The sequence below is a fragment of the Xiphophorus couchianus genome, unplaced genomic scaffold (assembly GCF_001444195.1).
Source record: "Xiphophorus couchianus unplaced genomic scaffold, X_couchianus-1.0 Scaffold1000102, whole genome shotgun sequence".
Taxonomy (NCBI): Eukaryota; Metazoa; Chordata; class Actinopteri; order Cyprinodontiformes; family Poeciliidae; genus Xiphophorus; species Xiphophorus couchianus.
In genome coordinates, this window is record NW_020963015.1 from 1,292,005 (window position 1) to 1,316,003 (window position 23,999).

Here is a 23,999-nt window from a genome sequence, read left to right on the forward strand (position 1 = left end):
GCCTTCCTGACGGGAAGACAACAGAGCTACGAGAGATTCAGGACGACGATGCTGCAGAGCTTCAACCTGAACGTAAGAACCCGGCACGGGGAGGTCAGAGGTCAACGCCAGCAGCAGGGAGAAAGTCTGAAACTTGCAGCAGAAACCTGGAGCAGACAAGCAGCTGCAGGCGCCGCCAACCCAGAAATACATAAACCAGGATTATTATTATTACTTTATTTATCTTTTTAAAGCTTCTTTGATTGTCATAATTTATAAATAAACATCTATGCAACCTTCCAAATATGTTTATTAATGCAAGATAAACAATAATGCCGTAAACATGACATGTAGAAAATGTTCAGTAATTATCTCAGATTAGCATTAGCATTAGCTTATATGCTGCAAAAATGTAAGAATCAAATATTTCCAATCTCTGAAGTTTATTTATTTAAATGAAAAATCTATTTACTCCAGTAAGAGCAGAAATATTTCATAATATTCCTCAACAGTAAAAAGTACAGAGCAGTAAAATTATATAAGCGCCTTGGTTTGAAAAGATTTAAATAAATGTAAGTGGAACTACCTGAACATAGATGGCACCTAAATTAGCAGCTTGATGATGATGATGACGACGACACTGGAGAAATGAAGAGCAGCTGGATCCGATGCAGCGCCATCCCTCCATCATCCCTCCATCTTTCCTTCCCTCCTGGAGAAGATTTGCACTGCAGCTTCCTGAACCCGCAGCAGAAGCTGAATGTTCTGGAACGGCCTAGTCAAAACCTCGGCAAATATTTATTTTTAAAACATTTAAAATTTTAAAAAACTATAATTGTTTAAATTTGTTTAATTTTTATCATTTCAATCATAAAATCATGAAAATTGTGACCGAAAGAACCAAATCACGGATACAAGCAGCTGAAATGGGTTTTCTCCGCAGGGGGTCTGGGCTCTCCCTTAGAGAGAGGAGCTCAGTCATCCAGGAGGGACTCAGAGTAGAGCCGCTGCTCCTTCACATCGAGAGGAGCCAGGTGAGGGGCATCTGGTCAGGATGCCTCCTGGACGCCTCCCTGGTGAGGTGTTCATGTCCCACCAGCAGGAGGGGAAAACCGGGACACGCTGGAGGGACGATGTCTCTCTGCTGGCCTGGGAACGCCTTGGGATCCCCTGGAGAATCTGGAACAAGAGGCTGGAGAGGGAAGACTGGGCCTCCCTTCTGAAGCTGCTGCCCCTCCGACCCGACCCCGGATAAAACGGAAGAAAATGGATGGATGGATCATATAAACAAGAGGGTGAAACGTGGGAGTGAATATTTCCGTGTAACTGATCTGTGAATCCAAAATGCTCCAATATCAGAAACGATAAACTTTGTGTTTCCATGACAACGATTTCAGAAATAAACATTTGTATCATTCTTGGTTTAAACCTGAAATGAAACTGTAACCTGGTTTCCCTCAAACGATGATGACCCGAATGGAAATAAAGCCATTATTTCCAGTTCTAATGCCGGACCAGAACCAGTTTGGATTGGAACTGGTTCCAGTTATGAAACCAGTTCTCTGCTGGATTAGAACCGGATTGGAACGGGTTCTTGGTCATTTTGCTCTAGTTGCATCATTCTCTCCACAGAACATTTTAAACATGAATATTTAAACTATAATGTTTCAGTTTCCAGGATTAAAGTCAGATTATGATCAAATGCAGCTTCTAGATTACAGTTCTATATTTCCGTTCATCAAACCTGGAATCTTTAGAGGATTAAACATCACTTGAATTTTAAAGTTTAAAATGATTTCCATTAAGCTCCGCCCCCTGTTCTCTAAACTCCTCCGACTTTTCAGCAAAAACGTGTTCAGACTCAGATGAACTCAAGTTTTTATTCTCTGGAACATTTTACAGGATTTTTCTAGAAAATTCAGTCCACAGTTCAGACTGGGGCGTGGCCGGCTGCTGTGATTGGTCAGCAGGGGCAGGGCGTGGCCGGCTGCTGTGATTGGTCAGCAGGGGCAGGGCGTGCCGGCGTCCGGCTCCACCGTCAGCCCTTTACTGTGAAGGAAGGCTTCCTGTTTGGGCTCCCGGCCCAGGAACTTCCTCAGCATGTCCGCCGCGTCCTCGGAGCCGCCAGGCTGCAGGACGAACTTCCTGTAGTCCAGACCCACCTGGAAGGACCAATCAGGAGAGAGAACTCAGCAGCCTGGCCATCTGACTGGACAGGCGGGGAGGGAGGCGGGGCTCACCTGGGGGTTCATGATGCCCTCCTGCTTGAAGCGAGCGTAGAACATGTCCATGGAGAAAACCTCGCTCCACAGGTAGCCGTAATACTGGGCGTCGTAGCCGCCCGCCAGGTGGCCGAAGGTGGCCGGCATGTTGGTTCCTGTAGGGGACCAACATGGGAGTGTCAGTGACATTACTTATGGTGTCCCCCAGGGGTCAGTGTTGGGACCCGAGTGGTTTGTCTCTACATAAATGATGTGAGGTTTCTGAAGCGTCACAGTTCAGTTTGCAGCTGATATTAATATTTTTACAGCTACTGGATGAAACCAGAACAGAAATGAACAAACTGACTGAAAACTTTTCAGAAATTATAAAGGAAATCCAGAAAGTTATGATCGATGGTGATAAGATAATAGTGCAAAGAGTGAATGGAGTAACATTTTGATGTGATTTATTAGAAAAACTGCTGAAAACAGGAAATCTGTTCAGAATGTCCTAGAACAGCCAAAGGAAAACATTTTCTGAATTATAAATCATCACAAATGGTGTCAGTATGGTAACCAGTATGGTCTCACTGGTTACAAAGGGAAGTGATTGGTAAATAATACATAAAGCTGCATCATTTCAGACATTTGTAGACTTACTGTGGTCTTTGCAATATTTGCATATATTTCATATGTTAGATAGATAGATAGATAGATAGATAGATAGATAGATAGATAGATCTTTATTGTCATTGTCACAAGAACAACGAAATTTAAAAAGTGCCATCAGTCAGTGCATTTGCTTAAAAACAAAAAATAACTGTCTCACAATTCACACACAATGTAAGAAATAAATAACAAATAACTGAACTAATAAATAAGAACAGCCACATTCTCTCATCCATCATTCATGATGATTAATGGTTGTTTTTGATTGCATTTAGTTTTGTTATTGCTGTCGGGTAGAAACTGTCTCTGAGACGGTTGGTTCTGGTTCTGGTTGCTCTGTATCTTCTGCCTGAAGGCAGCAGTGTGAACAGAGAAGGTCCGGGGTGAGAAGTGTCCTTTGTGATGTGTTGTGCTTTTCTTAGACAGCGGTCGCTGTGCAGGTCCTCCAGTGAGGGGAGAGGGCAGCCAATGATTTTTTGGGCTGTATTCACAACCCTTTGGAGAGCTTTCCTTTGAGCCGTAGTGCTGCTGTTATACCAGACGCAGATACAGTAGGTCAGTATGCTCTCTATGGAGCACTTGTAGAAGGACACCAGCAGCTTCTCCTTGATGCTGTTCCTCCTGAGAACCCTCAGGAAGTACAGTCTTTGCTGGGCCTTTTTTATCAGCTCCAAGGTGTTCATGTTCCATGTGAGGCCCTGCTCAATGTGGACCCCCAGGAAACGGAAATCAGCTACCCTCTCCACACATTTTCCCCCAATGGTTAGTGGTGTAATGTCCGTTTTATTCCTCCTGTAATCTATTATGAGTTATTTTGTCTTTGAGTTGTTGAGGAGCAGATTGTTCTCCCTGCACCACTGCAACAGCCGCTCCACCTCCCCCCTGTAGGCGGACTCGTCGCCTCCTGAGATGAGCCCCACCACTGTGGTGTCATCAGCAAACTTGATGATGGTGTTGCTGTGGTGGGCAGAGGTGCAGTCGTATGTGTACAGACAATAGAGCAGGGGGCTCAGCACACAGCCCTGTGGAGAGCCAGTACTAAGGCTGAGGGCAGTGGATGTATGTTTTCCCACCCTAACTCTCTGCTGTCGGTTGGTCAGGAAGCTCAGGATCCACATGCAGGTGGAGTGAGGGAGGCCCAGGTCCCCCAGTTTGTCCACCAGTCTGTGAGGGAGGATGGTATTAAAAGCAGAGCTGTAGTCTACAAAGAGCATCCGCACATAGCTCCCCTGCTGCTCCAGATGTGACAGAGCAGCATGGAGGGCCGTGATCACAGCGTCCTCTGTGGATCTGTTGGCTCTGTAGGCGAACTGGTGGTGGTCAAAGCCAGGAGGGAGAAGTGCTGTGATGTGACCCCGGACCAGTTTTTCAAAACACTTCGTCACCACAGGGGTTAGTGCCACTGGCCGGTAGTCGTTGAGGCAGGAGATGTGAGGTTTCTTGGGTATGGGGACTATGGTGGAAGATTTCAGGCAGGATGGGACTGTAGACAGGGCTAGGGACTGGTTGAAGATCCTGGTGAAGACTCCAGCCAGCTGATCGGCGCAGTCTTTCAGGACACGTCCAGGGACGCCATCAGGTCCAGCAGCCTTCCTTGGGTTGACAGCCCGCAGTGTGCGCCTCACCTCGTGCTCCTCTACAACGAGGGGTGTGGTGTTGTGGGTCGCTTGGTTTAGTGTGGCTGCCTCTGTTGGCTTCACCTCAAAGCGGGCAAAGAAGAGGTTCAGCTCCTCTGCCAGCGTGGCGTCGCCTTCCGCAGCTGCGAGGTTGGTCCTGTAGTTGGTGAGATGCTGGATTCCCTGCCACACCTGCCTGCTGTTGTTGCTGTCAAGGTAGCCCTCTATCCTCCTCCTGTAGTCAGACTTAGCCATTCTGATGCCGCTCTTCAAGTTAGCTCGGGCTGTACTGTAGACGGTCCTGTCCCCAGACCTGAAGGCGGTATTCCTGGTCTTTAGCAGTCGCTGGACCTCCTGAGTCATCCAGGGCTTCTGGTTTGGGAAGACCCGGATGTGTTTATCCACAGCTACAGTGTCAATACAGTTCTTGATATAGCACAGTACACTGTCCGTAAAAACCTCCAGATCCTGATGTTCAAAAACACCCCAGTTTGTCCTGTCGAAACAGTCCTGCAGCTGCTGTGTCGCATCCTTGGGTCAGGATTTGATGGTTTTGGTGATGGTTGGAGCAGTTTTCCTGAGGGGGGCATAAGCAGGAATTAAATGCAGGGACAGGTGATCCGACTGACCCAGGTGAGGAAGTGGTCTAGCCCAGTAGCCTAGCTTGATGTTGGAGTAGACTTTGTCCAGAGTGTTAGCCTCTCTTGTAGCACACTTTACATGCTGGTGGAACTTGGGGAGCGCCGTCTTCAAGTCTGCATGGCTGAAGTCCCCCGCTATGATGTGCACAGCATCTGGATAGATGCTCTGCAGATGGCTAATGCTGCCATGCAAAAGTCCAATAGCTGTTTTAGCATTAGCATCCGGTGGGATGTAAACAGCGGTTACCATGACTACGGTGAACTCTCTGGGGAGGTATATTGGTCTGCATCTAACAGTCACATACTCCAGGTCTGGGCAGCAATGGCTGATGACAGTCGCTGTGTTAGTAACCAGGTGTTGTTCAGGTACACAGAGCCTCCTCCTCTGCTCTTACCGGAGTCCTTCGTTCTGTCGTGGCGCTGTACTGTGTAGCCTGCTAGCTCGATGGCAGAGTCCGCTACGTCTGGATGCAGCCAGGTCTCCGTGATCAGAAGAATACAGCTGTCCTTCACTGCGCTGTGAGATGCAGCCTGTAGTCTCAGTTCATCCATCTTGTTTGCAAGGGATCTGGCGTTGGAGAGAAACAGGCTGGTGGTTTGTGTGGTTGCCTCCGTAGCCTAGCTAGCAGGCCGGCCCTGCAGCCCCGCTTCTGCCTTCTCTCTCTACGCCGCCAACGCTTCCTCCCTGCTGGGATGGTAATCCACGGCGCGCCGGGGCTCCTCGCTATGTCCCCCGGAATATTGAACAAGCGTTGAAAATCAGCTGTAACATCTCGTTCGTAGCGGGCACCGATCGTCAGGAGATCGTCCCGACTGTATATTTTGTTTGTCTGACATGACGGAACACAAATCAACACGTTCACAAGCAGCCAATCATATCATAGCACCGACCGAGAGAGCAATGAGCCGCTGCAACTGCGTGCGCCGCCATCTTGGGAAAAAAAAAATGTTGTCTCCATCTTCATTTATAAATCAATAATCCTTAAATATTTGAATTTAGTTTCAGCATCATGTTTTTAATATCATATCTCCAACAATTTCCTTTTCCGACTGTGTTGAGAATTTTGAGAATAAAGTTGTAATAATGCAAGAATAAAGTTGTAAAATAAATAAAGTAGTAACTTTATGACTTTATTCTGTTAATAGTGAATTTTTATTTTACTGGTATGACTTCCTTCTCTAAAAATATATCCAACAGTCTGGCCCTGATTCTCCATTGTACTTTATATTTTCCAAACACATCAACTTAGTTTTGTTAATATTGAGAGATGATCTGTTTATGTCAATAGTTGCCAATAACTGTGTTAAATTCTTCCCACAACAGTAAATATTATCAGCATCTGTAAAAAATTTTTTTTAATTATAGCAGTTATTAATATAAAGTAAAAACACCAATCACAGCCATTACAAAAAAATCCCCCAAAATTCACATGGGTTCACATGTTGCACATGTGATGAAGGATTTTGTTCATGGTTTATGCAACATGTAATTAGGCCTGTCGCGATAAACGATAAATCAATTAATCGTACGATAAATTAAAACTATCGACGTCATTTTAATTATCGGCATTATCGTCTCTTCCGGCCTTTTTCTCTTTCTGTTAATGACACTGAATGAAAAAAGGCTCAACTCCGGTGCTCTCCACTGACCTCTGACCTCATTTCCTTAGTGTAAAGCCCAGCGCACACTACACAATCTTAGAGCTGTCGGCCGACTGTCGGCCCATTTTCAAACCCTGACAGGCCACACATTAGCTGACAGAAATCCTAGGTATAACGGTTCCATCGGGTTCGGTCCTGCCGTGTGGTGTCCAACAATGGGCACCAAATAATGGCTACAAGTCCAGTGAACTAATTTTAAAACCAGGCATTAATCAATGCTTTACTACAATCTACCTGCAATGCATGTGGCTCTAGTGTCAGCGTAAAGTCCTGACTGAATGAAAATCATTATAAACTATTTACGTCACGTAACGAAGAACAGCTGAAAAGTTACTGGGTTTATCAACTGCAGTAGCAATTTGGCTCCAACTCCTCCTCTTGTCATTTCTATAATCTTTGCATGTTGAATAAACATTAATGTTGTTTCCACATATCATCTCCAACGTCCGCTGGACTTCAGGTTGCACAGTGTCAGCTGTTTGGGATTCCTCTCCTTAATTTCCCCTCAGAAAACAGGAGGAGAATCCGGCTTTCTGATTGGCTACCTGTCACATTCAACAGGCTGCGTTAAGATCCCAGTCGGGGAAAAAAACCTGATTTAGATCGGAGCAGCAACGACGATCTACCGTAACACACCACACAATCTTAGAAAGACCAACGATCTAAGATTGTTGTATGGGGAAAAATAGGAGCAAAAAATCATGTAGTGTGAACTATTGCATCAGGTAGTCGATGTGCCCATCTTCTCTATTTAAATCTAATTATTACTGAAGGGCAACATAATATACAGACTTCATAATCTTTTGGTTGAATGCAGTATTTATTTACACTTTGGCTTTATGATGTTTAGTTTTTTTGTTTTTTTTCAAGGGAGTTTTTTGTTAATGGAGACTGAGAATCCATTTTGTTTTTGTTTTTGATTGTTTATCAGCTCAAATGTTCTTTTGAAAATAAAGTGTATCTATCTTTGGCAGGAAATCACATGCATTATTACGTCATTTCCATTAAATCAGTGTAAAAAGGTCTTCAAACAATATTATCGTTTATCACAATAATTTTTGAGACAATTAATCGCTCAGCAAAATTTGCTATCGTGACAGGCCTACCTGTAATCATATTTACATTTTTTTCCATGTAAAGATCAGATGATTGAACTCAATACGTAAAAAAAATCTCATTAATTTTACATGCAAAAATCACATCTGAAAATCATGAACCACATAAAACATGCACATGTGGTTCACACAAATTCTCACATGTGAATGATATGAGACACATGTCAAAGCGTTTACATGTGAATTTGGAATTCTTCGTGGTAAAAATCCATGTGATTCCCAAGTTTTCACATGTGAAATAAAAGTTTAAGATGCTTTCTAAAATAAAATGATGCTAAATAAAGGATTTATGGTTCTGCTAAATCTGAACTATATTTAAATCTCGTGTTATTTCATAGATTTCTCCCTCCACTCGCTCTAGAGGATTCTTCATTTCGTGCTGTTGGACAGTTGAGGACGGTTTAAAAAATGGGAGAAAAGCGGCTGGTTGAGAGTATAGGCCTGACTTGCTGAAGGACTGGTGTGGACATGCGTCCCCCGACTCACGTCCCCACCAACGTCTCCTGCCCCTTTCCTTCTTTCCTTCTGTTCCTGCTTCTATGTAACTCGGCAGCAGCTGCACGTTGTATTCAAAGCATTAACAGCCAGATAAAGCTTTTTAAACTTATTTGTACAACGTAAATGGAAAGTCCGCTCAGTGATCTAGTACAGTGGTTCTCAAACTTTTTTCAGTGATGTACCCCCTTAAAAATATATTTTTAGTCAAGTACCCCCTGACACTGGCAAAACATTTTTGGAACAAAAAAGAGGTACAGTGCCGTCTTTTTCACTTTATCTATACTTTCAGCAGCATTGCTGCTACGCTTTAGCCACGTCTCCATAGTTACAGTGTAATCATGATAACGACAGGTCGTTGACGAGTGCCCTGGGTCCGTGGGTCAAACTAACTTGGTAGGGGGGTCTGTTTTATTTTAAAGGATATTGAAACTAAATACTGAACATAAAATTCAGTGCATGAACACACATTTATATTTTATCGAACTTTTTACAAAATCATTTTTCCCAAGACTTATTATGAGGAGCCAACTGATTTTTTAAAGATATTTTGAAAAGCTTCACGTACCCCCTGCAGTACCTCCACGTACCCCCAGGGGTACGCGTACCCCCATTTGAGAACCACTGATCTAGTGGACTGGACATCATGTGACTCACTGTGCGCCGTGGCAGTGAGTCACATGAGCTGCTGCTTTGCTTTGAGTCAGGAATATCGGTGATCGGGGAAATGACACAGTCAAGCAAAGAATCTGAAGAATCTAGTCGACACTAGGTATTGTTCAATATAAAAGATAAATTTGTCTTGTTCTCTCTTGTATCTTTACAGAACTGACAGAAACCAAACTATAGATTTATTAGCAGAGAGAATATATATTTTTACATCCAAACATCAGCATCTCAGCTTTTTAAGCCACATTTTATAGAATCCAGTGACATCGATGGTCAATCTACTGACCAGCTGCTCCAACCAGACCCAAACAATGTTTGTGTCTTTAAAGTTTGCTATATTAAATACACATCATAACTCATCTCAGCAGAGCAAAGGTTTATTTATACCAGCTGTGGAGTCAGAATCACATAACTGAAAAATACAAAGTTTGATTCATTTGGTTTACACAGAAGTTATTATTGTCCTTTTGAAATGTTTAATAACATTTTGATTGTTACAGAATCTCATGTTGATGTTTTTAGTACTTGATAAAGTACTAAAAATACTTTAACATGTTTATATTTCGTGTATGTTTAATATCTGCTAAAAGGTTATTTTCTAAAGGTGCCATTAATCTGATCAGGATGTGTATCCATGTTACACCTTCGGTTGAGAGCTTTCTTTATTATGGATAAAGTGGACCTTTGTTTTTTTTCCAACAAAAGGTAAAAAATGTTTTACTTGATTTGAATCGCCAGGCGTATCAAAAATATTTACTTTTCCTTAGTACTAAAGTCATGCTAAGCTAGCTAAACGTTAACTGAATGTTGGCCGATTTTACGGTTTGAAGACATTATCTCGAGTCCTACAGCTGCCAAAACAAATGACTGTTTCCTCTTAACGTCAGATTAGATCGGATTTGATACTTCACTACATAAACGTTACATTTTTAATGACACAACAGGCAGCAGCTGATTTCAGTCACAAATAAAGTTAGCATCAAACGGCCGTTTCTCCCTCATGTCCGCGGCGCGTCAGCGGCCGACGAGTGAGCTCGCTGTTATGATGACATCACCATTTATCATATTAGCGTTTTATTCTTCCAGTTGGGAAACATAAATTGACGTGTTATTGTTTTTAACACTGCGTGATTTTTCTTCAATCATAGTTTTGTCAACTGAAGTGTTTTCTTTATCCTGACACAGAACAAAGTTTCTGGTTCCCACATGCTTATTGTCTGGGCCTGATTTGGTGTCATGCTCAGACGTGAAAAGTTGTTTCTGGTTCAGTTTCAAACAGAAATAAATAAATAGTTATTTATGGACATATGCAGTCTCTATAGCGCTGCACTCTGTCCTTTCTCACCTGGACAGTAAGAACACTTACACCAGACTGCTGTTCTTAGATTTTAGTTCAGCATTCAACACTGTCATCCCATCACAACTCATTACCAAACTCACAGACCTCGGCATCAGTCCACTCATGTGTAACTGGTTGCTCGACTTCCTGACCAGTCGACCTCAACATGTCCGGCTGGACAACCACTTCTCATCCACCATCATCATAAACACCGGAGTGCCACAAGGCTGTGTGATGAGTCCCTTCCTTTACTCCCTCTTCACCTATGACTGCAGACCTGTCCACGGCTCTAATGCCATCATCAAGTTCGCAGACGACACCACGGTGATCGGCCTCATCAGAGATAATGATGAGGCCACTTACAGGGAGGAGGTAGACCGTCTGGCTGAGTGGTGCGACAAAAACAACCTGCAGCTGAACACCGAGAAGACCAAGGAGCTTATCGTGGACTTCAGGAGGAACGCTGACCCACATCCACCCATCCACATTAAGGGGACAGTGGTGGAGCGTGTGGACACCTTTAAGATCCTGGGAGTCCACATCTCCAAGGACCTGACTTGGACGACCAGCTGCTCCAAACTCATTAAGAAGGCGCATCAGCGCCTCTTCTTCATGAGGACCCTGAGGAAGAACCACCTGTCCTCAGAGATCCTCACGAACTTCTACCGCTGCACCATTGAGAGCATCCTCACCAACTGTATTACAGCTTGGTACGGGAACTGCTCTGTCTCCGACCGGCAGGCGCTGCAGAGGGTGGTGAAAACTGCCCAGTATATCGCCGGGGCAACGCTCCCTGCCATCAAGGACATCTACAGGAAGCGGTGTCTGAAAAGGGCCGGGAAAATCACAAAGGACTCCACTCACCCAGCACACACACTCTTTTCCCTCCTGCCCTCTGGGAGGCGCTACAGAAGCCTACGGACCAGAACCACCAGGCACCGGAACAGCTTCTTTCCCACAGCTGTCACGCTTTTGAACGCCTCCTGACATAAAACATAAACTATAAGGACTGTACTCCCCTATCCTCTCATACAACAATAACACATGGACTATCCTCACACACACACACACACATACATCACGGGCTGTTTTCTTCACACACACATACAACCTGTAAATTTTATCTGCCATTATTTATCTATAATCCATTCCCTAACATTCTTGTATAATCTGTATAATCTGTGCATAAAGCTCCCAAATTTATATTTATACACAATATCTATATCTCTTTGCTATAACCCCTTATAGTCCATACATACATAGTCTTGTACATCTGTAAATAAATATTATATCTCGTAGAGCACTTCTGGATAGATGCAAACTACATCTTGTTGCTTGTACTTGTGACAGTGCAATGACAATAAAGTTGAATTCTATTCTATTCTATTCTATATATTCTTGTTTTGGAAGTTTTGATTCATAAATCTCCTCCATGGGCTGCCACCTTATCGTGGTGGAGGGGTTTGAGTGCCCCAATGATCCTAGGAGCTATGCTGTCTGGGGCTTCATGCCCCTGGTAGGGTCACCCAAGGCAGACAGGTCCTAGGTGAGGGACCAGACAAAGTGCAGCCCGAAGACCCCAATGATGAAGGAAAACCTTGGACTTGGTGTTCCCTCGCCTGGACGCGGGTCACCGGGGCCCCACTCTGGAGCCAGGCCTGGAGGGGGGGCACGATGGCGAGCGTCTGGTGGCCGGGCTTTTACCCATGGAGCCCGGCTGGGCTCAGCCCGAAGAGGAAACATGGGCCCCCCCTCCCATGGGCCCACCACCCGTGGGAGGGGCCAAAGGGGTCGGGTGCACTGTGTGATGGGTGGCGGCCGAGGGAGGGGACCCTGGCGGTCCGGGACTCGGTTGCAGAAACTGGCTCTTGGGACGTGGAATGTCACCTCTCTGGTGGGGAAGGAGCCGGAGCTACTGTGTGAGGTCGAGAGGTTCCGGCTAGAAATAGTCGGTCTCACCTCGACGCATGGCTCTGGTTCTGGAACCAGTCTCCTTGAGAGGGGCTGGACATACTTCCACTCTGGAGTTGCCCAGGGAGAGAGACGTCGGGCAGGAGTGGGCATACTTGTTGCTCCCCATCTCGGCGCCTGTACGTTGGGGTTTACCCCGGTGAACGAGAGGGTAGGATCCCTCCGCCTACGGGTGGGGGGACGGGTTCTGACTGTCGTTTGTGCTTACGGGCCGAACGACAGTTCAGATTACCCACCCTTTTTGGAGTCCTTAGAGGGGGTACTGGAGAGTGCTCCTCCTGGGGACTCCCTTGTTCTGCTGGGGGACTTCAACGCTCACGTGGGCAACGACAGTGAGACCTGGAGGGGCGTGGTTGGGAGGAACGGCCCACCCGACCTGAACTCGAGCAGTGATCTGTTGCTGGAATTCTGTGGTCGCCATGGATTGTCCATAACGAACACCATGTTCAAGCATAAGGGTGTCCATATGTGCACTTGGCACCAGGACACCCTAGGCCGCAGTTCGATGATCGACTTTGTCATCGTTTCATCGGATCTGCGGCCGTATGTCTTGGACACTCGGGTGAAGAGAGGTGCGGAGCTGTCCACTGACCACTACCTGGTGGTGAGTTGGCTCCGGTGGCGGGGGCGAAAGCCGGTCAGACCTGGCAGGCCCAAACGTGTTGTGAGGGTCTGCTGGGAACGTCTGGCGGAATCCCCTGTGAGACGGAGCTTTAACTCCCATCTCCGGCAAAACTTCGAACACGTCCCGGGGGAGGTGGGGGACATGGAGTCTGAGAGGACCGTGTTCCGTGCCTCCATTGTCGAGGCGGCCGATCGGAGCTGTGGCCGCAAGGTTGTCGGTGCCTGTCGCGGCGGCAACCCTCGAACCCGTTGGTGGACACCTTCGGTGAGGGATGCCGTCAGGCTGAAGAAGGAGTCCTATCGAGCCTTTTTGGCCTGTGGGACTCCGGAAGCAGCTGATGGGTACCGGCGGGCGAAGCGGCATGCGGCTCGGGCGGTTGCTGAGGCAAAAACTCGGGTGTGGGAGGAGTTTGGAGAGGCCATGGAGAAAGACTTCCGCACGGCTTCGAGGCGATTCTGGTCCACCATCCGGCGTCTCAGGGGGGGGGAAGCGGTGCAGCACCAACACTGTTTATAGTGGGGATGGTGTGCTGCTGACCTCTACTCGGGACGTTGTGGGCCGGTGGGCAGAGTACTTCGAAGACCTCCTCAATCCCACCAACATGCCTTCCACTGAGGAAGCGGAGCCTGGGGACTCTGGGTTGGGCTCTCCAATCTCTGGGGGCGAGGTCGCCGAGGTGGTTAAAAAGCTCCTCGGTGGCAAGGCCCCGGGGGTGGATGAGATCCGCCCGGAGTTCCTTAAGGCTCTGGATGTTGTAGGGTTGTGTTGGTTGACGCGACTCTGCAATATCGCATGGACATCGGGGGCAGTTCCCCTGGATTGGCAGACTGGGGTGGTGGTCCCCCTGTTCAAAAAGGGGGACCGGAGGGTGTGCTCCAATTATAGAGGGGTCACACTCTTAAGCCTCCCTGGCAAGGTCTATTCAGGGGTCCTGGAGAGGAGGGTCCGTCGGATAGTCGAACCTCGGATTCAGGAAGAGCAGTGTGGTTTTCGTCCTGGTCGTGGAACACTGGACCAGCTCTACACCCTCAGCAGGGTCCTGGAGGGTGCATGGGAGTTCGCCCAACCAGTCTACATGTGTTTTGTGGACTTGGAGAAGGCGTTCGACCGTGTCCCTCGGGGAGCCCTGTGGGGGGTTCTCCGGGAGTATGGGGTACCGGGCCCTTTGATACGGGCTGTCAGGTCCCTGTATGACCGGTGTCAGAGTCTGGTCCGCATTGCCGGCAGTAAGTCGGGCTCGTTTCCGGTGAGAGTTGGACTCCGCCAGGGCTGCCCTTTGTCACCGATTCTGTTCATCACTTTCATGGACAGAATTTCTAGGCGCAGCCAAGGTGTTGAGGGGATCCGATTTGGTGGCCTCAGGATCTCATCTCTGCTTTTCGCAGACGATGTGGTCCTTTTGGCTTCATCAGATCGTGATCTGCAGCTCTCGCTGGATCGGTTCGCAGCCGAGTGTGAAGCGGCCGGGATGGGGATCAGTGCCTCCAAATCCGAGGCCATGGTCTTGAGCCGGAAAAGGGTAGAGTGCCTTCTCCGGGTCAGGGGGGGTGTCCTGCCCCAAGTGGAGGAGTTTAAGTATCTCGGGATCTTGTTCACGAATGGGGGAAGAAGGGAGCGGGAGATCGACAGGCGGATTGGCGCAGCGTCTGCTGTCAAGCGGGCGCTGTACCGGTCCGTCGTGGTGAAGAGAGAGCTGAGCCAAAAAGCGAAGCTCTCGATTTACCGGTCGATCTACGTTCCCACCCTCATCTATGGTCATGAGCTTTGGGTCATGACCGAAAGAACGAGATCGCGGATACAAGCGGCCGAAATGGGTTTTCTCCGTAGGGTGGCTGGGCTCTCCCTTAGAGATAGGGTGAGAAGCTCAGTCATCCGGGAGAGACTCAGAGTAGAGCCGCTGCTCCTTCACATCGAGAGGAGCCAGTTGAGGTGGCTTGGGCATCTGGTCAGGATGCCTCCTGGACGCCTCCCTGGTGAGGTGTTCCGGGCACGTCCCACCGGGAGGAGGCCCCGGGGAAGACCCAGGACACGCTGGAGGGACTATGTCTCTCGGCTGGCCTGGGAACGCCTCGGGATTCCCCCGGGGGAGCTGGGGGAGGTGGCTGGGGAGGGGGAGGTCTGGGCCTCCCTTCTGGGGCTGCTGCCCCCGCGACCCGACCTCGGATAAGCGGAAGAAGATGGATGGATGGATGGATGATTCATAAATTTATAAATCACAATTTTACTTTAGTATGAAGTTATGTCTCATAAAATGACATGAGATTGACATGTGACCTCATATTCATCCCATATTGTGAAAAATGAAAAACATGAAGAATTTGAAAATTTTCATTGTAAAAAATGTTTTCCCATTATTTTATAATTTTATATATTTTCAAGTATTTCACATTTTTCACACGTGTTTCACATGTGTGAAAAATGTGATTCACATGGCAACGTGATGCACATGTGTATCACATATTTTATACATAATACACATGTGAAAGCATGTGACTCCTACGTGATGCACATGGGAAACAAATGGGTTTTACCATGAAACGTCCCAAAATCACATGTATACATGTGATTCACATCATTCACATGTGAATGTTTGTGTGAACCACATGTGCAGTTTTCATGTGGTATATGGGTTTCACATGTGAATTCCATGGGATTTTTTTGAAAGGTAAAGCCTGGTGGTTCTACACATGTAATCCTTCACTGCTGGCATTTCCAGCTAACTGTGTGTGGGGGCTGGGGGTGGGGGGTGGGTGGGGGGGAGAGAGACAGACCTTGTGACGCAGGGATCCCGAGGATCTCCCGGCAGAGTCGGCTGTACTCCTCTGCTGGGTCCAGTCCGGTTCTGGTGTGCAGAGCCTGATCCACCTTGGCCAGAACGATCTGCCGCAGGTTAAACAGCCCTGCAGTCCAAAAGAAACTTAGTTGGACCCGACTTAAGAGGAAAGGAGATCAGGCTTTTTCTGTTGTTGCTCCTCTTCTATGGAACAATCCTCCTTTCCAAATTAGATCTGCCCACAGCCTGGATCATTTTAAATCGCTTCTTAAAACTCATTTTTATTCCTTAGCATTTAATTGAACTAGTGTTTTGATACTCTATTTTTATTCATTTGTGTTATTGTCATTCTTGTACAGCACTTTGGTGCAGTTTTATGCCTGTTTTTAAAGTGCTATATAAATAAATTTGACATTGACATTGTTACTTTACTGATTTCAGGAGGAACTGTTGGCCTCCAGAGCTTCAATGGCAGCTCTCTGCTGCCACCACCTGGTAGGACAGCAGTCTGACACTCAAAGTGTTTCTTCAGATGTTAACTCAGCATTTCTGAAGCCAGTAATGGTTTGATAGGCTGGAATAGTTTTATTGTGATTATTGGGGCCGGCCACAGCTTTGCATGGGAGGGTAGGGTTAGGGTTAGGGTTACCCTAACCCTAACCCTGTTCTACACTTCGTAACAAAGTGCTGCTTTCTTTCACTGTTAGTGCGTCCCAATTCAAAATGCAATCCAACTCGGCATCCGGGCTGTTACTTTTGTTGGCATTTCATTTCATTTCATTTCATTTCATTTCATTTCATTTCGAGTAACCATGGCGACATAATCAGTGAAAAATGTTTATGTGCCACTGAAAATCAAAGTTTAACTGAAAACCTGTTGCTCTGCTAGAGAGACGCTGGATTTCTGACTGCTGAACGTTTTCTTATTGCAGGTTCTGACCAGAGGTTCTGTGGACCGGACCGGTGAGCAACATCAGCGGCTGTGAGCCGGCCCGTTTGGACCAGAACCATGGTGTTTCTACGTACCGGTGTTGGCCAGCCTGGACTTGATGAGTTTGTCCAGGAGTTCTGCCGGGATGGGTTTTCCCGTCTTGTAGTGGCGGGACATCCTCTGCAGAGGCTCCGCCTCCCAGACCCAGTTCTCCAGCATCTGGGACGGCGCCTCCACAAAGTCGCGCTCCACGTGCGTCCCGCTGAACATGGCGTAGTCTGCCTGCAGACACAGCAGCAGCGGGTCAGAAGGCGGAGCCCCGTGACCTTCTGTGACCTCACCATTCAGCGGCGGACCTGGGCGCACAGCTGGTGCATGACGTGTCCGAACTCGTGGAAGTAGGTCTCCACCTCGTCGTGCTGCAGCAACGATGGCGCCGCCGCAGTGGGCTTGCTGAAGTTGGCCACCATGGCCGCCACCGACATCTGGCGCGAGCCGTCGGGCAGCAGGCAGCCGGGCTGCAGGCCGAAGCAGGCGGCGTGGCCGTACTTCCCCTCCCTGCAGGGACACACAGGTTCTGGTTCTGACCCGGCACCAAGTACCCCGACCCGGTTCCTTTTGCGGTTCTGACCTGGGGTAAAGGTCCAGGTAGAACTGGCCCACCACGTGGCCGGTGGCGCGGTCCCTGACGCAATAGAGCGTCACGTCGGGGTGCCAGGCAGACGGCGCCGCCTCCAGCTGGAAGCTCAGGCCCAGCAGCTCCTGGTACAGCTCCAGCAGCCCGCGGGTCACCACCTCCATGGGGAAGAACTCCTTCAGCAGGTTCTGGTCCACCGCGTATCGGGTCTCCTCCACCTGGGTACGGTTAGGTCATTTTACTTATACAACACGTTTTCAGCAATAAGGTCTTTACATGGATAAGAGGAAAAACAACAAACCAAAGGAAAGAACAAAAGAAGAAAACAGAAAGTAGAACCCATGTCTAAGAATAAGTAGTCGGTGATTCCTACACTGATCGTGTTTCTCTGGAATCTTGTTCTGATAATGTTGATCTCAAGTAATAACATTCAAATAATACAAAGGAATAAAAACACCAGGAGATGTTTTTGTTCTAACTAATAGTTTGATTCCAATTCTGGGTTGAGTGAATATATAACCAGATGTTCCTGTACTGGGTTGCTGGGTCAGTATGAATAAAACTAATAAAGTTTCTCTGGATAATAATCTAACAGGTGTAAAGCTGAAGTAATGAGTACTCCACAATTTCTAAAAGTAACAAACTATACAGATGGACAGGGCAAGAAATTGTGAAGAAACGTGTATGTGTGACCATGAGATGTGTTTGCAGTCTCATGGTCTGCATAAGACTGTTCATGGAATTTGTCGTTCCATGAACAGTTCTCGTAGTCTCTGATAGGGTGGTATTATCTAAGAGCAAGTCCTTGAGCGATTGCATGGCTGTCTTCAGAAGAGGGGAGGAGATTGTTTACACTTCATCCAGGAGATTTGAGATAAGGAGCCAGTTCAGACAAAACAGGCAAAGTGCTTTAGATCGGGTAGATCTTGAATTTTAAATGACCCTAGAGTCTCATAAGTACATCTCTGCAGATTCCAATCATCCAAATTAGCATGGTTGTTTCCATCAGGCCGAAACTAGCAACTTCTCCAAGATGGACTCCATCCCGCTGGTGAGTTTTAGCGCCCAAAGTTTGCCTGAGAGAATCGCAACCAACTTACGTCTCTGTCCCACAACATGTCAGTCTGAGTGTTTGCTAGTCGGCCCAATCCGTCACAAATTTGTCGATATGCCAGGTATCCGCCGACTCCAAACAGAAATCCTGTTATCGTGAATAAATCCAGGATGTATCTCTCCAGGTGTGTCCCTGCAAGACAAGAGGGCTCTCCTGTGCCCAGTCGTCTCGTTGAGAAAATTTGATCAATTGCATTGAGAGACCAATTGACCAGATCCATAATTTGTAGATTCAGAGGATGTGCAAAGAAAGACTCCAAAAGAAGCAACACAGAAACAGAGCAAGTGGAGGAAGGGAGCAGGGAAATAAAGCGTCTGCCTTCACCGAGAGCCAAAAAGAAAACCTGGGGACACACGCAGGTCAGCGGCCCAGCGGCGTGAGGGCGGACAGGGCGCGCCTCCTACCTGGGTCATGAAGTAGCGCGTATCCCAGGCGTGCAGCTGTCCATCAAAGACAAAACCTCGCTTCTCACACTCCTTCTGCTTCAGCTGCAGCAGGATGGAGCGCTCCTCCTCACCCAGAGGCTTCAGCTTCCTGGACAGGTCCTCTGAGACAGAGACAGGGGACAGACATGAGACCCTTACATGATGTAGAAAACATTGGGAAATATGTACAAGATATACGATATAGTTAGATATCACCATAACATTGGTACTAATCTGAGCGCATCTCTGATTGGCCGGTGTTGCAGCTCTGCTGGGCTCACCCAGGAAGCTGGCCACCTTCTTGGCAGACTTGGCCATGTTCATCTCCAGGACGAAGTCAGCGTGGGTGCTGAAGCCCAGCAGGGAACTCTTCTGAGCTCGCAGCTTCACCAGCTCCTTCAGGATCACCGAGTTCTCCTGGAAACACACAGCTGGGGAGGTCAGAGGTCAAACCACGGTGGAGCAGGCCAGCCCAGCCCCGGGGAGAACAGACCTCCTTGCAGCGGGAGTTGAAAGCCTCCTCCAGCTTCCTGCGGGTTTCTGGAACAAAGCATTTCTTCATGGTGGGGAAGTAGTGAGGATACTTGAGCGTGATCTTCAGCTGGTCGCCGTCCTGATCCAGAGAGCTCAGGAAGTCCTCAGGGAGCCCACCTGGTGGTCCCACACAACCACACCAGTTCAGACTGGGAGCATCATGGAAAACTGTCCAGAACCTCCAGATTCAGTCAGTCCAGTGATAAATGTTGTGACTTTGTGGTAGGACAATGGAGGCTCTGGACCATGTGGAGGTTCTGGTTCTGGTTCTGGAGCAGGACTTACCCAGCTGCTCCCGGGTGAAGCTCAGGCAGGTGGTGTCCTCGTTCAGGTTCTTGTTGAAGTCGATGCTCAAGTTGCTCAGCTTCTTCTTGATGCTCTTGATCTCCTGGAAGGAGAAGAAGAACGATGGAGGAGGCTGTTAGAGCAACATGTTCTCCAGAACCTCAGCAGAGCCCGCTCAGTCCAGAACCTGCTTCAGCAGGTGTGAAAACAGTCAGGTTAAAGTGGAGAGAGAAGGAAGCAGCGCCACCTGTTGGGTCTCGGTGGGCAGGTGCAGGCCGTTCCTCCGGCCCAGCTTGATCAGTCGCTCCATGTAGCGGCGAGCCTCCGGAGCGATGCTGGTGCCCTCCGTCTTCTTCTGCAGAGATGAACAAACATCACTCACCATGCCACTCTGAGAGTCAGAGGTCAACTGAAGCTCCCGGCCATGACATCAGCTCACCTGCAGGGCGACGATCCTCAGGTAGACGTCCTCCCTCATGCTCATCTCCACGTCGAACTCGGACAGGCGCTTATCAGCTTCGGTGCTGGCTGCCCGGACGTCCTTACAGGGAGAAACGTGCTGGGGGAAGTCCAGCGTGTTCCTCTGGACTGAGGCACGGGCGGAGTCACAGCGGAGGGGGCGGGGCCAGAGCAGAGGGGCGGGGCCACCGCAGGAGAGAAAACAGACCTTTAACCTTCAATCAGACCAACTTTACTTGATGAATGTTTCCTGGAGCTCAGGAGTCGTTTGGTTCTCCAGAGACCAGCAGGATCGTCTCCATCCGCAGAACTTCTGGCCTCCACTAGAGGGAGCTCCCGCCTCAGGTGTCCTGAAATAATAATGGACCAGTCTGGATCGGGTTCTGACATGACCCGGTCTGGACCCATTTCTTTTTTTTTACCCCTCCAGGGGGTCTTTTTGTGGGCTCTAGTGTCCCTTTTACAAAAGTAGGCTGACAGGAAACGGGGAAGGAGAGGAGGGAAGACATGCGGCAAATGTCGCCGGGTCCGGGAGTCGAACCAGCGACGGCCGCGTCGAGGACTGAAGGCCTCAAAATACGGGTCGCGCAAACCGCTTCGCCACCACGGCACGCCCTGGTCTGGACCCATTTCTAAGCTGGACTGGTTTGGAGAAAAAGACAATCTTCACTTTTACTTTGTTATATGACTGTTAAATTAAAAGACTTTTATTTTGGAATAAATGAAAGCAGGCTGGTGGAACGGACCAATCAGGAGCTGGAGATGTTTTCATGGAGAACAAAGCTGCTGCTGGTTCAGCTGCTTTGTCTGCAAACTGCTGATGGGATTTGAACCATCGCTCTGATTCAGGCTCTGCTGACTCAGCTCCACCAGAGACAAAGCAGGAGATCCCCAGGTGACCCCTGACCCCAGCAGAGAGCTCCATCCCTCCCAGACACCTTTTGAGCAGAGGAAGCTGGTTGTGGTGTGACCTCTGACCCCCAGGGGACTCACCAGTGTACTCCACCTCCACGTCGGCCAGCGCCTTCAGCGTGTTCTCCATGGTAACGGCGTCCAGCTCCAGCCGGCCCACACCGTCGTAAACCTCCTTAGTGTTTTGGATCAGGTCGTCGGAGCGCTGCCGGATCTGCTCCGGGCTCAGGTCCCAGCGCAGACGGTTCTCTACGCAGACTGCCGCCGGGCTGCCGAACGCCACTTCACCTGGACACACGGAGAGGTGAGCACGTCTGTGAGAAAGTATTCACACCCTACTGGTCATGTTGGATCCACTCCACATGTCAAACGCTCAAAACGGCTCCAATCGCGCCACACCAGACACTCGAAACATGCTGCAACGTTCCTCGAAGTGCCTCCACCGAGACTTTGAATGTAAACCAGACATATCTAAGGCCGCTCAGCCAATCAGAAGCCAGAACATAAAGGCACCAAAGTCACATGACCCCACATGGTCCCTACATTTAACACTTTCTTTAGTTTTTTTAGTTTAGTGTTTTGTTTTTATTCACTTTGTTTTGGTAAATTAGCAACATTAAAAGAAGAATACATTAATTTTAATGGGAAGCAAAAGAAAAATGAATAGAAGATAAAATCTGAATCTCTCCACACCAAATCAATGCAACAACTGAGGAAGGGCTGATTATGAACAACAAATATATTTATTTAAATATTAAGAAGTTTCATTCATTGCTGAGAATTTGTCTAAATCTGGTTCCACTTAAAGAGTGCAAAAAGAAAAATTATAAAACATAAGTAGGGTTAATCCTCTGGGAGATTTTAGCAAATATACTACTTTTGTGTACTTTCTTTCTTAATTTTGTGAATTATGATTTATGAAGCAATATGAAGTAATTTCCTGTTAATTATATTTTTATCAACACCATCAGATTTTAATAAAACAACAATGAAAATCAGGCAGCTCCATGGTCAGCTACATTCTTGAGGACCCTTCTCCAATCCGCCAGAGGTTCATAAAAACCTTCTGCAAGTTTAATGTCCTGAATACAATTTTTAAAAGTAAGCTCATTTTATTATTGCAGCAATCATAATGTATCAACAACATTTAGTTCAAACTTATTTTTAATTACTGCATAAATATATGAATAATAAGTGGAGGTCAGAGGTCAAGCAACATGGTTGCAGTAAATAATATCTTCTTCATTTTAGACCAAAACATCTGTTTTTCTGTTTACTAAAACCTCCAGATCATTTTTAGTGTGGTTTGAATATTTCTAATGATCATAACTGTTGGTTCAGATATTAGATATTAATACTGCTGTTGTGACCTAATTACAATATTATTTATGTATATTCCCATATATAATCTGTTAGGTTGCTTAGCAACGCTTTATGATCGTCGAGCAGAAAACGTTTCCTTCACTGTGAGATGAAGGTGATGATGCGGTTTGTTCAGTTATTCTGGATCAGATGTGAACAGGAAACAGAGTGCAGGCTGAACCGGTCCCTGCAGCCGGACGAGTGTTGCCATGGAAACATCAAATACCATCTTCATCATGGCAACAGAAATATGTTCTTTAATATTGTTGATTTATTAAAGAACATATTAATAAAAGAACTCTGTCAACAGACTTAATATGTTTATAAGTATTTTAATCAGGCATCGACACAGCCACCTATCTGATCTATAGATTTCAACCAGGTGACCTAGATCACCTGAACAAGAAGAATGAATGTTTAATTAACTTTTATTAATGTAAATGAAAGTTAAATGTATGTTAAGACTAAATGTGCTGATTATGTTTGGTTAATAATAATGTATTAATTTCTTAATTATTCAATTTGCAATCACATTTTCATGTATAACTTTTTTTCATTTTATACTGCATATGGTTCTATTTGTATTTACTAATATTTGCAGCTTGGATGGAGTAGTTTGTCAGCAAATAAGCAATTTCCCTTGGGGGATCAATAAAGTATATTCTATTAATTTAATAGGACAGACTGACTATTAGGATGGAAATAATTTAGAGTCAGAATTTACATTAACCTAATCTAATGGTATAAAATGAAATCAGTTAGAAAACTGTCCTGTTCTGGATCATTAATATCATTTAAATTCATATCTTTTCTGTTTAATAACATTTATTGTTCAGATGTTTGTCATTTCATTCATTCATTGATGAACTACACTTTTACCTAATAATTCCAGGCTTAGCTACATAACATCGCTAATCTTTGTAATACTTATTGATAAAATAATTGTGTTTTATTCCAGATGTGATTAAAGAAGCTCTGATTGGACCTGATCACCTCATAATCAACTAATAATCAATAATCTGACAGGCTTAGCAGACCGGAGCTACTGATGAGTCAGTTAGCTCCCACTGTTAGCAACATGCTACACAGATCGGAAAGTTTAAATTAAATTAAAACAAATTACCGGAAATAACTAAAGATATAATAACTTCTTTATCGATCTGATTCACCACAAAACCGACACCGGTACAGAACCAGCGTGCTGCAGGTGAGCTCTGAACACATGTCACAGGTGTTAGCATGATGCTAACTGTCAGCTAGCTCCCGCAGGTTGAAGCCGCTAGGCTGAAATCCCTACAGAAAAACGCTTTTTACCGCAAACTGCTCCCGGTGCCGTGAAACCGGCCCGCAGCCACTCACCTGTCGGCCCCATGCTTCACAGAAAGGATCAGGTTCGGTTCGGTTCGGGTGGCTCAATGAAGGCAGACTCGGCGGATAGGGATTAAAGAGGGAAGCGTCATTTCCGATCAGAGGTTTCACAATAAAAGCAGATGATCCAGTACGAAAATTTTTAATTTTTAATTCAGAAAAACGGAGATTTAAAGCAGAAAATCTAAAGCATGGCTCAGCAGGAAGAACACAGTTA

General features: G+C 46.8%; 1 protein-coding gene across 2 annotated transcripts; it reads right to left on the reverse strand.

The window, feature by feature from the left end:
- Window positions 1-1,840: 1,840 nt before the first annotated feature.
- Window positions 1,841-23,920, reverse strand: thop1 (thimet oligopeptidase 1). Of its 2 annotated transcripts, XM_028011874.1 has the most exons (15): window positions 23,774-23,920; window positions 21,134-21,340; window positions 20,121-20,269; window positions 19,929-20,036; window positions 19,682-19,784; window positions 19,356-19,513; window positions 19,144-19,279; window positions 18,842-18,984; window positions 17,318-17,541; window positions 17,043-17,244; window positions 16,782-16,968; window positions 15,754-15,882; window positions 2,220-2,356; window positions 1,979-2,141; window positions 1,841-1,941 (listed from the first exon to the last, which is right to left on the reverse strand). In XM_028011874.1, the coding sequence occupies exons 1-14, from the start codon at window positions 23,784-23,786 to the stop codon at window positions 1,980-1,982; spliced, it is 2,058 nt and encodes a 685-aa protein (XP_027867675.1). In that variant the 5' UTR covers window positions 23,787-23,920; the 3' UTR covers window positions 1,841-1,941; window position 1,979. The 2 variants fall into 2 exon arrangements, with proteins under 2 accessions (XP_027867675.1, XP_027867674.1); XM_028011873.1 differs by having other exon boundaries at window positions 1,841-2,141; window positions 23,774-23,919.
- Window positions 23,921-23,999: the final 79 nt, after the last annotated feature.